A 12,799-nucleotide genomic window follows, 5' to 3' on the forward strand; every position below is an offset into this window, starting at 1 on the left:
TGTCCTACCACTTGTAACAACGACAGTGTGAATTGAGATACGTTTTAAATAAATGTTACAGCAAAATACGACTTCATTTCCCAGGACACATTGCGCTCTCTCAAGCGAGCTGCACCAAAGAAGACGAGGTCCCACTTTTTCGGGCACTGAAAACATTTTAGAGGAAATTTTCGTTGTACAACAGGCTACTTGGAGCCAATCCACCACACTTATTTACCCTTGGTGGAACAGTATTTGACCGTCCACTGCTACATTTACCCAAAAAAAAACAAACGTTTATCTAGTGACTGGTTAGCCGGATAGACGTGTCCGCTTGCTAATGAAACTTCTGTTCAATAGACCATCTTCGTGAGCATCACCGCTCTTGCTGTGGGTCTTCCGCTGCAATCTGAGGTGATGGCTAACAGTTTAGCCTGACTATGACCTGACCTGCAATCTTGTCCGCCCACTTCACCTGACCAGGTACAACAATGTCAATTTGTTCCGAGTTGGTGTGACATATACTGTATTTATTAAAAAAATGACTCTTAACCGTGGGCCGGATGAAGGTAGCTGGAGGCAGCTAGCAGTTAGCTAGCTAAAGCATGATATATTGTAACGGTAGCTAGCTAATTGGTGGAATGTAGTCTTCTAGCTAACGTTACTGGTTGACAAGACTAAACGCTTACGTTACATATTTAGTTTTAAGACTGGATAGTAGTATTCAGTCGGTCAGTGGCAACTATCTCAACATGCACTTTTTGGTCTAAATTATTTTAACGTTATCTCATTCGGTATATATATTGAATTCTTCAGCCCCCATTTCGACAGATATGATGTTCTCTGTGCTGTTTTTAGAGTTAATGTTACAAGACAATAACAGATACTGACAACCAAAAACAATACGTTATACTTGTTTATATCATAGCACAACGATGTTCTGGGTGTGACTGTCGGTGCTTTCACACAGTATCCAATCCAACTACCAAAACTACAGTGGTAGTGAGATAATATGGGGGGTTAATACCTGTCAAAATGATTTCCAAATGGTGGAACGTTGTATTCATTTCACTCAGACACTAATGTAATGTGACCTTTTAGACTGTGAAAATAAATGACTTAAGATAACTGTTAATTCATAATATCAGGGTTGGAAGCAACAATCATTTTATGATCAATTAACTTGCAGATCATTTCCACTATTCCACAATTATTAACTTAGTCTGTGTCAGAAAATAGTGGGAATGGCTATTAAACTTGTCTCATCAGCAGTCCAAAACCCAAAGATATTTAATCGACAATGAAGTAAAGCAGAGAAAAGGCAGCAAAATCATCATATTGGAGCTGCTGGGACAGGCTATTGTCTGCCCCTTTTTGATTGATTTGTTGAATAACCAGCTATTCGTTTCAGCTCTAAACAATTTTCTAATAACCATAACCCTATAATATGAACGTAATTAGTCTCTTTGCTTTGTATTGCATTTCTTCATCAACACTTGGCCAAGTTTTAGAACTTAATTATTAGAGAAAGAAAATGCTATCGATCAGCAGATGTGGTGATGTCATGCATGATTTAAAAACATCACACGTAAAGCCCATCTGCAGGCTTTTCTTGTCAAAAATATTGTCCGTATTATATTATCATCATATTGAACCAGCAGCTTGTTGACGTCTAAAACCAGTCTGAAATGGGTCTGGACTGACACACCACAGAGGTAGAGGACTAAGTAAAAGGAGACACCTATGGGAGACACACTGGTAGTGATCGTCCTTTCTACAAAGGCCAGCGCTAAGGCAACTGGTTGCCATAGAGACTGCGGTGCCCGGCTGTGTGCCACAGTGGCACAGACCATGAGAGAGTGGCACAGTGCCATCGGTCACTGCCGGGTACATAACACACAAATTAATAATGAAGGTCCTATTTGGTCAGCCAACAATGAATGTCTGTGCAAGGCAGAGGTGTGGCTGCATGTATATACATAGGGTGGTGGTATATTTTTCATATTTTTGGACTGTCCGTCAGACAAAACAAGAATTTTGAATACGTCAACTTGCCCAACCATGCATTTAAAAAAATATTTTGTCATTTTATAGACAAAATGATTATACGATGAATTAATCAAGAAAACAATCTGCAGATCAATCAAAAATAACCGTTAGTTGCAGCCTTTAACATGAACATTTTTTGCGCTAACTTTTTTCCCCATATTTCCCTGATGAAATGGGCTTCTCTACATTTGCAGAATTACCCTGTTATAAAATGAATTTGGTCATCATGATTTATTAATGTTGGATGTAGCACCTTTTAATGCAGGTAGAATGGAAAACAGCGCCATCATGTGTGTTTTTATGCTACATCACTTATTGCCCTTACAGGCTTTTCCATGTGTTCGCAGCGGTCACCTCTTGATAGTTAAGAAGCAGCTGAACGAGGGCAGGTTGTTGACGGCCCTTTAATGTCACGGTCTACCAAAGGTCCCTGGTTAGCATCTCTCATTATTAATGCCATACTATTTTGGAGCAGCTGAACAAGCCTTATCTGTGTAACCAATCCCCCCTTTCATGAAATGATGCCCTGGATCAGGTAGCTACTTTATTTCCTTCTTAAGATATTCAACTCATTTCCCTCTTCCAGGGTTACCACTTGGCATCTCCCCTGCATGTTTCTAAGAGGTTTTTGGCCTGGAGCTGTGGATTTGCTGTGAATTATTAACAGGAGAAGTTCATTTGTAGGGGCGGATGGGCGGAGCTCATTAGCCCGTCCTTGTTTTCTTGGACTGACGTGTGTCACACAGAGGATGCTGTCACAGAATGGGACTAGTGCTCTCGTTTCTTGGCCGCTTGTTAACTTTTTGAAATGTGCCAGGAGCTCTCACAACTGACTTCCCCATAGGGAGACAGAGATGACGATGGAAAACTCAGCAGCAATCAGGCCGCGCTACGACGAGCTGTTTTTTTACGCGGCCTGCGTTTGTAACGGATGGTGTGTGTTTCTGTGCGTGTGTGTGTGTCTGGACGGCAGAGTGTGTAGGAGAGGCGGTGGCATGCGTGTGAGCAGCAGCTGGAGGTGGCAGCTCTCCCGGGCCATGAGACTAGCGCTGTGCTGGTGCCGGCTGTGCCGCCCGCAGAAAGGAGGCCGAGGCTGGGGATTCAAGCCGTGGGTCAGTGGCAGGTCTCTGGAGCTGTGGAGCTACAGCAAGCTGCTGCTCAGGTCACTGTACTTCAACAGCCTCAGCAACGCCGACACGCTGCTGGACTGCGCGTTTGAACCCGTCTACTGGATTGTGGACAACGTCACCCGCTGGTTCGGAGTGGTGAGCCCTTGAGATTTCTAGTCTGGGTGCTTTTATTTTTTCCTACACCCCCTAAAAGTGAATATGGGGAAGGGGGGGAGGGGGGATCATCGATACAGCATAGTATCGCGATATTTTCCGTGGCAATACTGTATCGTTACACAGAAGTATCAATCTTTTAGTATATGTGTTTGTCAGTTTGTCTGCTTGACAATCCCATTTCGCAGCAATAAAGGTGAAGTGAGATGAACAAAAAATTGGGATTGAAATTGGGAAAGATTTGAAGTTGGAAAAAAGGTAATAACTTGCAATATATCGCAGAATATCACGATATATTTAAAATCGCAATAATATCGTATCCTGATGATATCGTATCGTGAGGCCTCTGGTGATCCCCTAAAAGTGAATGTGCAAAATAATTGTTCTCGATCACATTTTGTTTCCGATCGTTAGGGGTCAAAATCGCAAATCGGGATTACAATTTGCGATTGGCACAGCCCGAGCCCAAACTATGTTCCTCACCCTCTCGTGTCCTCTCTCTTCCTCTCTCAGGTGTTTGTCTGTCTAGTCGTACTGCTGACCACCTCGGTTGTGGTCATCATCTACCTGTTCGTCCTACCCACAATCTTCAGAACTTACCCGTTGCCCTGGGTGGTCTGGCACCTCTGCTGTGGCCACTGGCTTCTCCTCATGGTGGTCTTCCATTACTACAAGGCCACCACCACCTCCCCCGGACACCCGCCCAAGGTACCAAAGTCCTCATAGGCTGAGAGGAAAATGCTGACACAGCTCAGCTAAAGGAGTGCAAAACATTGTTTTCCATGGTGGCTTACCACAGGGTTAAAACGTTTCCTCAAAGCCATCAGGATTTTTTACAAAAGAAAGAATTCTTTGCTTGTGCTTTCGTACCATTAAAGATAAAATGTCTCCGTCTACTCCTTCGTTAGATGGACAAATGTAGGGGCTTGTTGGCCAGCGCTTAAAAATATTAGCGTGTACCCCTGCTCTCTCTGTCTACAGACTGATCTCAATAAGTGGCGTATGTATGACGCGCCAATTCGTATGCCATTTTGCCGTGTTATCAAGATGCATACTCGCTTTTTAGCGTGTTTATCAACGCCGTTTGGCCTCCATTGACTTACATTACCTTGCGATTGCGTGTGAATTTACGCAGTAGCGAGTAGTATGAAAGCCCAAAAATCTGCGTAGGGAAGTTGGTCGGGGTGGTGGATGGGTCAAACAACACAGGACTTTCATCCAGGAGACCGGGGATCGTGTCTCGCGTGCCTAAACTCAACCGTCGCTTTCTTCTTTTCCTAAACCCAACCCGTCCGCTGTATACGGTGCTCAAAATGCGTACAGATAACACGCCACTTGGCTTTAGAAAGTGACGTGTATGTTTACGCAAAGTCATGATGTCACGTCGCTGTCTACTTCTTTGTTAGATTGACTTATGTCGGTCCAAATAAGACAATAATACATCATCTTACTTTGTTCTTTAAGGACAAAGTTCATATTCCCACAGTGTCCATGTGTAAGAAATGCATCACTCCAAAGCCGCCCAGGACGCACCACTGCAGCATCTGCAACACGTAAGATAATCCAATGAAGTTCTCATGTACAGAGTCTGTCAGTTTTGTCTTTTTAAACTGAATTTGAACTGTTTGTGCTTTACTCCAGGTGTGTTTTGAAGATGGACCACCACTGTCGTATCCTTCGATCAAGCAACGCATAGAAAAGCTTAAAAGAGAGTGCCAATTTACTTTTTTTGTTTTAGAAATGCTTCATGTTTTTTTTTATTTATTTTTTTGAACTTGAACCTTTTTTTTTTTTAACTGAACATGCTTCCAGCCTGGTTGAACAACTGCGTGGGCCATTTCAACCACCGCTACTTCTTATCCTTCTGCCTGTACATGACCCTGGGCTGCATCTACTGCAGCAGCAGCAGCAAGGAACTGTTTCTGGAGGCCTACAGCGCCATAGAGGTAAGGCCGGAAGAATTCTCATGCTTCACCATCACGTCTATACACAAACATGACCACCAGTACCTGCGGGTGGAGTTTTTCTTCAACTTTTAGACCTCAAACGGGGGGTATGCGTACCCCTAGGGGCATTTTGGAGTGCTGCAGGGGGTACGATTAAGGGTAAGAAAACCAATAAAAAATATATATATATATATATCTATCTCTGTCATACATAATTCCGAATATATATTTTATATACTTTATAAATGAATGAATTTAATGATTCTAAACATGACATAAATCAGTCACTGATGGTGCAGTGCTGTAATGTCTTTATATGGCCTTTTGTCTACCCAAAAGGTTTTGTACTTGTCAGGGGTACTTTGCTGAAAAATATTTCAAAAGGGTTACATAATTTGAAAACAAAAAAAAACAGTTGGAGAAGCGCTGCTCTAGACTACTACCCAACTGTTATCTTAGATTGCTGCTGCCAGTGGAACGAGTAGAGGCTGTGTCCAGTTTTAGTGAGGAGCTATGACCAAATGTTTAGGACGGTGGCACCTGCCAGACGGTGGCATGATGGCATAGGACGAGCTCAGATGGCAAACGAAGAGCGAAACCGGAGACGTGCTTAGTGCTGTCACATTCACCTCTGACCACGACGGGTCTTGTATCAAAGGTGGTTGTGCACCAACTGGTAAACAAACAACTCTAGGCTTTGAACACCAATTAATTTGAAAGTCCTTGCAACCCCAAAGATCAGTTAACCAGGAACAGGATCCAGCATGTTGGACATGTAAACGTACTTGTAAGCAGCCTTTTTCTCATCCTGAGCCAAAACGACCTCAGACGGCAGTGAGCTGAAACACCCTCGGATCAGACCTGAAATGAAAATAACTCCATATTTGGCGTCCGTATGAATAATAAGGGCTGACTATTTCCCCGTGTCCTTCAGAGATACTATCAGACCCCTCCTCCGCCCGATGCTGTCCAAGAGACCACTGCTTACAAGAGTATCATCTTCCTCTGGGTGCTGACCAGGTAATAAAACACCTCGGCACGTTTATGTTCAATCAGATAAAGGTCGATTGAAAGCGGAGGTTGTAATATGTCCTCCCTGCAGCTCGGTGGCAGTAGCTCTCGGAGGACTCACCCTGTGGCACATCATCCTTATCAGCAGAGGAGAGAGCAGCGTGGAGCGCCACATCAACAAAAAAGAGATCGCGAGGCTCCGGGAGAAGGGCAAGGTACACACACTCGCATACAAATCGTTATTGGACCACCGTTGGAGCGTATACAATTTTGGATTTTAAGACTAAAAGCTTAAAGAACTGCAAGTTATTTAGTGTGGAAATAAAAGTGGCACAGGAACGGCTGTTCATGTTTCTTCTGTTCTAACGCAGGTGTTCAGAAATCCATATCATCATGGTACAATAAACAATTGGAAGTTACTGTTGGGTGTGGAAAAAAGGAGGTGAGTTCAGTTATGATGCCTGTAAAAGTGTAAAAAAAGTGTGTGTGTGTGTATATATATATATATATATATATGCTGTCAATCGATTAAAAAATGTAATCTAAGTAATTACATACTCTGTGATTAATTAATCAAAATTAATCGCATACATAATTAACGGTGCCTGAACCGATACTTTTTAAGAAAGTAAAAAAAGAAAAGAAAAAGGGTACTAAACAACAGTTGGTGACATTAAAGAACGGCTTGTTTATTGCTAAGGCCATATGGTCAAAATGAAATGATTTAATAATAATGTATAACAATAATTTATTTCACTAGTAAATTGCTGTTGAACGACAAAAACAACAACCAGATAGGAAAAGGACATTTACAATAACTTCAAATGCACCACGAGGCTGTAGTTTACCAGTTTCATTGATCTGTGTTGTTTCTCCGACGGCAGCTGCAGATTGTAACATCCCGGTGTTGAATCCTCTACAGTGAAACACAGTCACACTTTACACCGTTTAGCGTTAGCTGTCAGCATTTTAACCGTGTTTAATCCAACTACTAGCTAGCGGTAGGCTAACGTTAGCTGCTGTTGAGTATAGTGTTAACTAGCGTCACGTGCAGCAGTGTTTGTGTTTCCTGTAACGTCTGTTTTCCTGTAACGTCTGTTTCAGAGCATCAGAGAGAAGGGCAGACATATCAGTGGCACCAGATTTTCGTCTGTATGCAAACGTCAATATGGAATGGATTAATCTGCGTTCATTTTTTTAACGTTATTGTTTTTCTCAGATTAATTAATCAAAATTAACGCGTTATTTTTGACAGCCCATTCATTTATTTATTTTTATATATATATATATAATTTCCGGCGGCTACGGGGCAATCCCAGAAGTGGATCGTCGTGGATATAGACTTAAGTTTCTGACGAGAGTAGACCAAGATAGAGTAAGATCCTTTTTGTTTAACCGGAAACCGCCCAAAAATTAGCCATCACCAAACTCGCCAGGCTTCATTCAAATAAACAATACTTTTAGCGTGTATGGCGCTAGTATATTTTCACATGTAAATGGGTGAAGTAAAGGTTTATTGAATTTATGGGTTTATTCCGACCAAACCAGTCGTGATTGTTAGAACGGTAGGACGACGACCCAAGATGGCTTTTGAATGAAGTGTGTTTCACGATGGTAAAATGACTGTTGATTTAAATGGAATGAATTCAGGTAATCTGTTTTTCTGTTCCCCAGTCACTGGTTCACGCGGGTCCTCCTGCCCTCCAGACATCTTCCCAACGGGAACGGCATCATGTGGGACTGCACCTTCACCAGAAGAGACCCCATGGCCATCTGATCCTCAGCCTTTTTTTTTTTTTTTCTCTAACCCATATGAAAAATGCGTCGCACTGTCGTGACCAGCTCGGGACGAAGAGGAAAAGCTTCTGCTGCTACAATGATCTGACAAGGAACAAGAAACTTCGTAGTTAACACAAATACACACAAGGTTTTTGCTGTGTTGGTATTTGCACTGCTAGAAGCGGGACATGGAAAGAACCTCCAGTGATTCATCGTCTTAGGAGCCGTTATTTCCCAGCTGCCTCCAGTCATCCTTGCACAGTAGGTCTAATTGTAGACCTTGCCACCAGCCGACGTCAGCCTGCGACTGCAGCGCCGTTGACCAGTTAGATTTATAAATGGTGCTGCTGGCCAGCATTGTTGTGAAGCCCAAAGCTTTCTACCACCCATTTGTAAAGACAACAAAGACTTTGCGCTTCTCTTGGACTTAGTCTTGCACCACCACTACATCCTCTTTAAACAAGTGAGATGTAAGATAATGGGATGGATGGGGGGATAGGGTAATGTGGGAGGCGTTGGAGAACACCAGAGCCTGCAGTTACAGCGTATTAAAAGGTCCTATGTGTCGCATTCTCATACATTAATACAGCGCACACAACTAATACTTTAGCACGATGGGTAGCCGCCATCTTATTTCAGTTTATTGTTAATGCTTTCAAATATGAGACAGAGGTAAATACGAGGGTTTTCTTTTCCATTTGGCTTCCCAGAAAAGGTCTCTTTTGTTTGAATGTGCCAGCAGTAATGTGCTCCGAGTCTCTCATAGCCAGATCTCTCTCTCTCTCTCTCCACGCTTCGTTTCGGCGCTGTGCCAGCACTGGAGAAAGGTCTGGCTGAACCCATCGTTATTCTGCGCCAATCACAATTCTTTGAACCAATCGCAATCGTCTTGGGCGGTGCTAAGCCCCACATGCAGCGACAGTGTTCTTGCAAAATAGTGTCATAGGACAGCTGAAGACAGGAAAAAGGGAGAGAGAGAGAGAGAGAGAGAGGGGCATGACATGCAGCAAAGGGCCACAGGTTGGGCTCAAACCCGTGCCACTGCGGTAAGGGCTGAGGGTTAGTTAACCCTAACCCAGTAAGTGGGGGCGCACGCTCAACGAGGTGAGCCACCAGACAACCCGGGAGGGAATTTGCTTTAATGGACCATTTGCACATGGACAAGCAAGCCCCGGTATTAAAATGGCTAAATCCATGCAACAACTGCACATAACACATTAAAAGAAACGACCGAAATAATGAATTGAAACAACTTTTTACGGATCAAAACGACAAACCTGATTTGATCGTCGGTTCCCTAGAGGTGAAGCCTACCTATTCCTTCTGCTCTCTGGAGCTAGGTCACTAGCTCGGGGGATTATAAAAGTGATAACACGCAGATAGAAGGGAAGGGAGGAGAATTCTGTCCGATTGGTGGCCAATGGCAGGCCGTTATGCAGTCTACAGATAAACGACGATAAAATGCAAAATATAGCACAATTAATAATTGACACCATTTTGGTCCGTGATTCGACGTTAAGTCAGAGATTTGAACTTTGTTGCTTATTCAAGAACTCTTGAGTTTTCATTGTCAATGTTGTCCACAGCAACCGTGTGTTGTGTCTTAGGCTAAGGACAAATCAAAGGGTTTCTTAATGGGAGGCAAGTTGTGAGATGAAAACATATTTTAAATGTTAATGTCGTGTGATTGTTTAAATTATTTTTTTTTCTCTCCAAAAAAAAAAAAAGGGTTTTAAGGTTTACTACCTTTGCATGTTTACACCATAGGTTTACACTTACAATATTTTCGCTGTTGTGTTTTTGGGAGGTCTTTAAACTTCTGATTTGAATCTTTTGTTTACTTGCCAGGTTAGATCAAGGCAAAATAAACCTGCGCAACACTCATTTTATCATCTTTAACATTTCTGTCTTTGACACTGATAAATAAATTGTGTGCCTTGTTTGGTTATTTAGCATTTAAAGTGAGGCGAGGTGAAATGTAATTCCAGATTTTTAATTCCCTTTCAGATTTCTCAGCCCAACATCAATAACTTAATGATGTGTGGGTTGGATCTGTAGTTGCCATAGCTGTGATATCATGTGTAACCAATGGGAGCTGTGCTCCAGTTTGATTTAGGTCGTCTTTTTTAATAAAACACCTGTTTGATATTTCTTGTTTAAAGGGTTTTAATTTTGATGATTTTAATTAAAATAAGTCATATTTTAAGTCACTATCACCAAATGAGGTGATTGAGCCTATCGCCCACTGATTAAATTACTACACTAATATTTACACTACCGGTCAAAAGTTTGGGGTCATTTAGAAATTTCAATTACAGAAAAGGGTTCTCGACTGTTGTAGAAAGAAGTGGCTGATCTCTAATGCAATATCTACATTGCCCATTATCAGCAACCATTCATCCAATGTTCCAAAGGCACATTCTGTTTATTAATCTGATATCATTTTAAAAGGCTAACTGAGAAAACATTGGAGAACCCTTTTGCAATTATGTAAGCACATAATGTAATCTGAAAACTGCTGCCCTGGTTAGAAAAACAATGAATCTGATCTCAGCTGGTATTCTGTCTGTAATGGAGTGGAATGGAAATTTCTAAGTGACCCCAAACTTTTGACCGGTAGTGTATATATATATTTGCATTATTACGAAATTGGGTGTCTGTGGCGACATTCCCGGAAAAAATGCTGTATGAAGTTATGCAAACATTTCCTCCTGCTGCAGCTTCACATTAAAAGCATTTAGTGAAACACAAGTTGGCTTTAAAGCAACACTACATAACTTTTCCCGCTTCGGTCCCCCTACAGGTTGGAAGTGGAATTGTCCATTACATTACATGATGCAAGTTTGCCAGATCGCGTAGCAGATCTGTAGTTGGAATGAACTGGACAATGTAACGTAATGTACAATTCCGCTTCCAACCTGTAGGGGGACCGAAGCGGGAAAAGTTCTTTAGTGTTGCTTTAATTTTGCCATTTGTAATACGTCTACAAAATATGACAACCATTTTCGGCATTTGTTTTGACAGCAGTTCAGTTTGAAGTATTGCAGGGACAAATGGAACGCCACAGTGAGCTGGTAGATGAAGAGCTGCAGGCGACCGGCGGCACACCGGCAACTTCTCAGCGAGGTAACCAACTCTCACTTTGTCGTGCCGTGTGCAGCATAAAATCTGATCACGGTCGCCCAAAAAGGCCCAACTTATTTATTAACACCAAGAGTTTGTGTTTCTGCCCCCCAGTATTCTGGGACCTGTAGTATTAAACCACATTTGCTGTTACCACCAGGGGTTCGCGAAATCAACCAGGACTGAAATCTTAAAGATTTCCACATTTACATATAAAAAATGACATTAAATGCGTTTTGTATAATTACAAAGGTTTTAATGACATTTTAAGTTAGACATTTTAAATATTGTCTATTTCCTTGGCATAAGTTGATGTGAGGTCCAAAGTCAGCCAACCTTACTGCAATGACTCGACGAGAACGATGACGATGATATAGCATCAATATTTGTTCAAATATTGAGAGGCGGATTGACATACTGTTCACATAATTTACAATCTTAATTTAACGTACATTAACCACAACATAGGCATTTAATTATGTAAAATTAATCTTAAAATGTAACTCATGTCAGTGGCGGTGTGAAACCTTGATTCATGTCACCCTGTGAGCAACCAGGCAGACTGATCTCATTAAGTGGCGTATGTATGACGCGCCAATTCGTATGCCATTTTGGCGTGTTATCAAGACGCATAATCGCTTTTTAGCGTGTTTATCAACGCCGTTTGGCCTCCATTGACTTACATTACCTTGCAATTGCGTGTCAGTTTACGCCGTAGCGAATAGCATGAAAGCACGAAAATCCGCATAGGGAGGTTGGTCGGGGTGGTGGATGGGTCAAACAACACAGGACTTTCACACAGGGGACCGGGGATCGTGTCCCCGCGTGTCACGTTTCCTAAACCCAACCGTCGCTTTCTTCTTTTCCTTGTAGTATCTGAAGAACAGCGTCAGCGGATTCCTCTTCATACAGCATCTCAGCATCGCTACTAAAGACAACATCCTAAACCCAACCGCCCCGTTCTTCTTTTCCTAAACCCAACCCGTCCACTGTACACGGCGTAGACGTACACGCGGATAGCCGAAAATGCGTACAGATAACACGCCACTTGGCTTTAGAAAGTGGGCGTGTATGTTTACGCGAAGTCATGATGTCACGTTGAACCAGGGGACAAATGGAACACCCACATTTGTCCACGGTCTCAGCGTATGTACGCTGTTTGCTTTCTAGCTGCGTATAGGAGCCGACACATACAAAGGGCATTCAACGAGAGCCATTTTGAAGTTGAGAACTTGACTTTCTTACTAGATCCAAACGAGATTAGATTTTTTTTTTTATTTTTTTTAAATCTTGCAATATATGTATCCATTTCTTGATTATTTTGTTAGTTAAATGACAGAAAATCAGCAGAGAATACTTAGTTATTTATCAAGTGACCACACTAAACTTCAAAAACACTGTCCGTTTCATTATGATTATATAATGACTTCATGGAGGAGATATTTTAGCTGCTGATCCGAGTAGAAAACCTAAAAGAATCTTAGGACGCCCACTGGACTTGTGATTTTAAATGCACTTTGAGTCACATTTTTCTAATTGTGAACAACCAAAATGCCTCCGTGCAATCTGATGTTTTCTCAAATACGTAGTGAGGAAGACGTACATGTGCTGCGTGGCATATTAAACAAA

General features: G+C 42.1%; 2 protein-coding genes across 3 annotated transcripts in view; one reads left to right on the forward strand and one right to left on the reverse strand.

The window, feature by feature from the left end:
- The first annotated feature begins 97 nt into the window (after positions 1–97).
- zdhhc16b (zDHHC palmitoyltransferase 16b) lies at positions 98–10,195 on the forward strand. The gene is made up of 10 exons (XM_078279122.1): positions 98–462; positions 3,002–3,293; positions 3,825–4,019; positions 4,776–4,864; positions 4,953–4,981; positions 5,124–5,257; positions 6,192–6,277; positions 6,360–6,483; positions 6,640–6,710; positions 7,943–10,195. The coding sequence occupies exons 2-10, from the start codon at positions 3,024–3,026 to the stop codon at positions 8,043–8,045; spliced, it is 1,101 nt and encodes a 366-aa protein (XP_078135248.1). The 5' UTR covers positions 98–462; positions 3,002–3,023; the 3' UTR covers positions 8,046–10,195.
- Positions 10,196–11,404: 1,209 nt separating this feature from the next.
- mms19 (MMS19 homolog, cytosolic iron-sulfur assembly component) overlaps positions 11,405–12,799 on the reverse strand; it is a 25,922-nt gene continuing 24,527 nt past the window's right edge. For both annotated transcript variants that reach the window (XM_078279120.1, XM_078279119.1), the window contains exon 31: positions 11,405–12,799. This exon is cut by the window's right edge and continues 381 nt beyond it. The gene's annotated coding sequence lies outside the window, so the exon portion shown is untranslated.

Source organism: Sander vitreus, chromosome 21 (assembly GCF_031162955.1).
Source record: "Sander vitreus isolate 19-12246 chromosome 21, sanVit1, whole genome shotgun sequence".
NCBI lineage: Eukaryota > Metazoa > Chordata > Actinopteri > Perciformes > Percidae > Sander > Sander vitreus.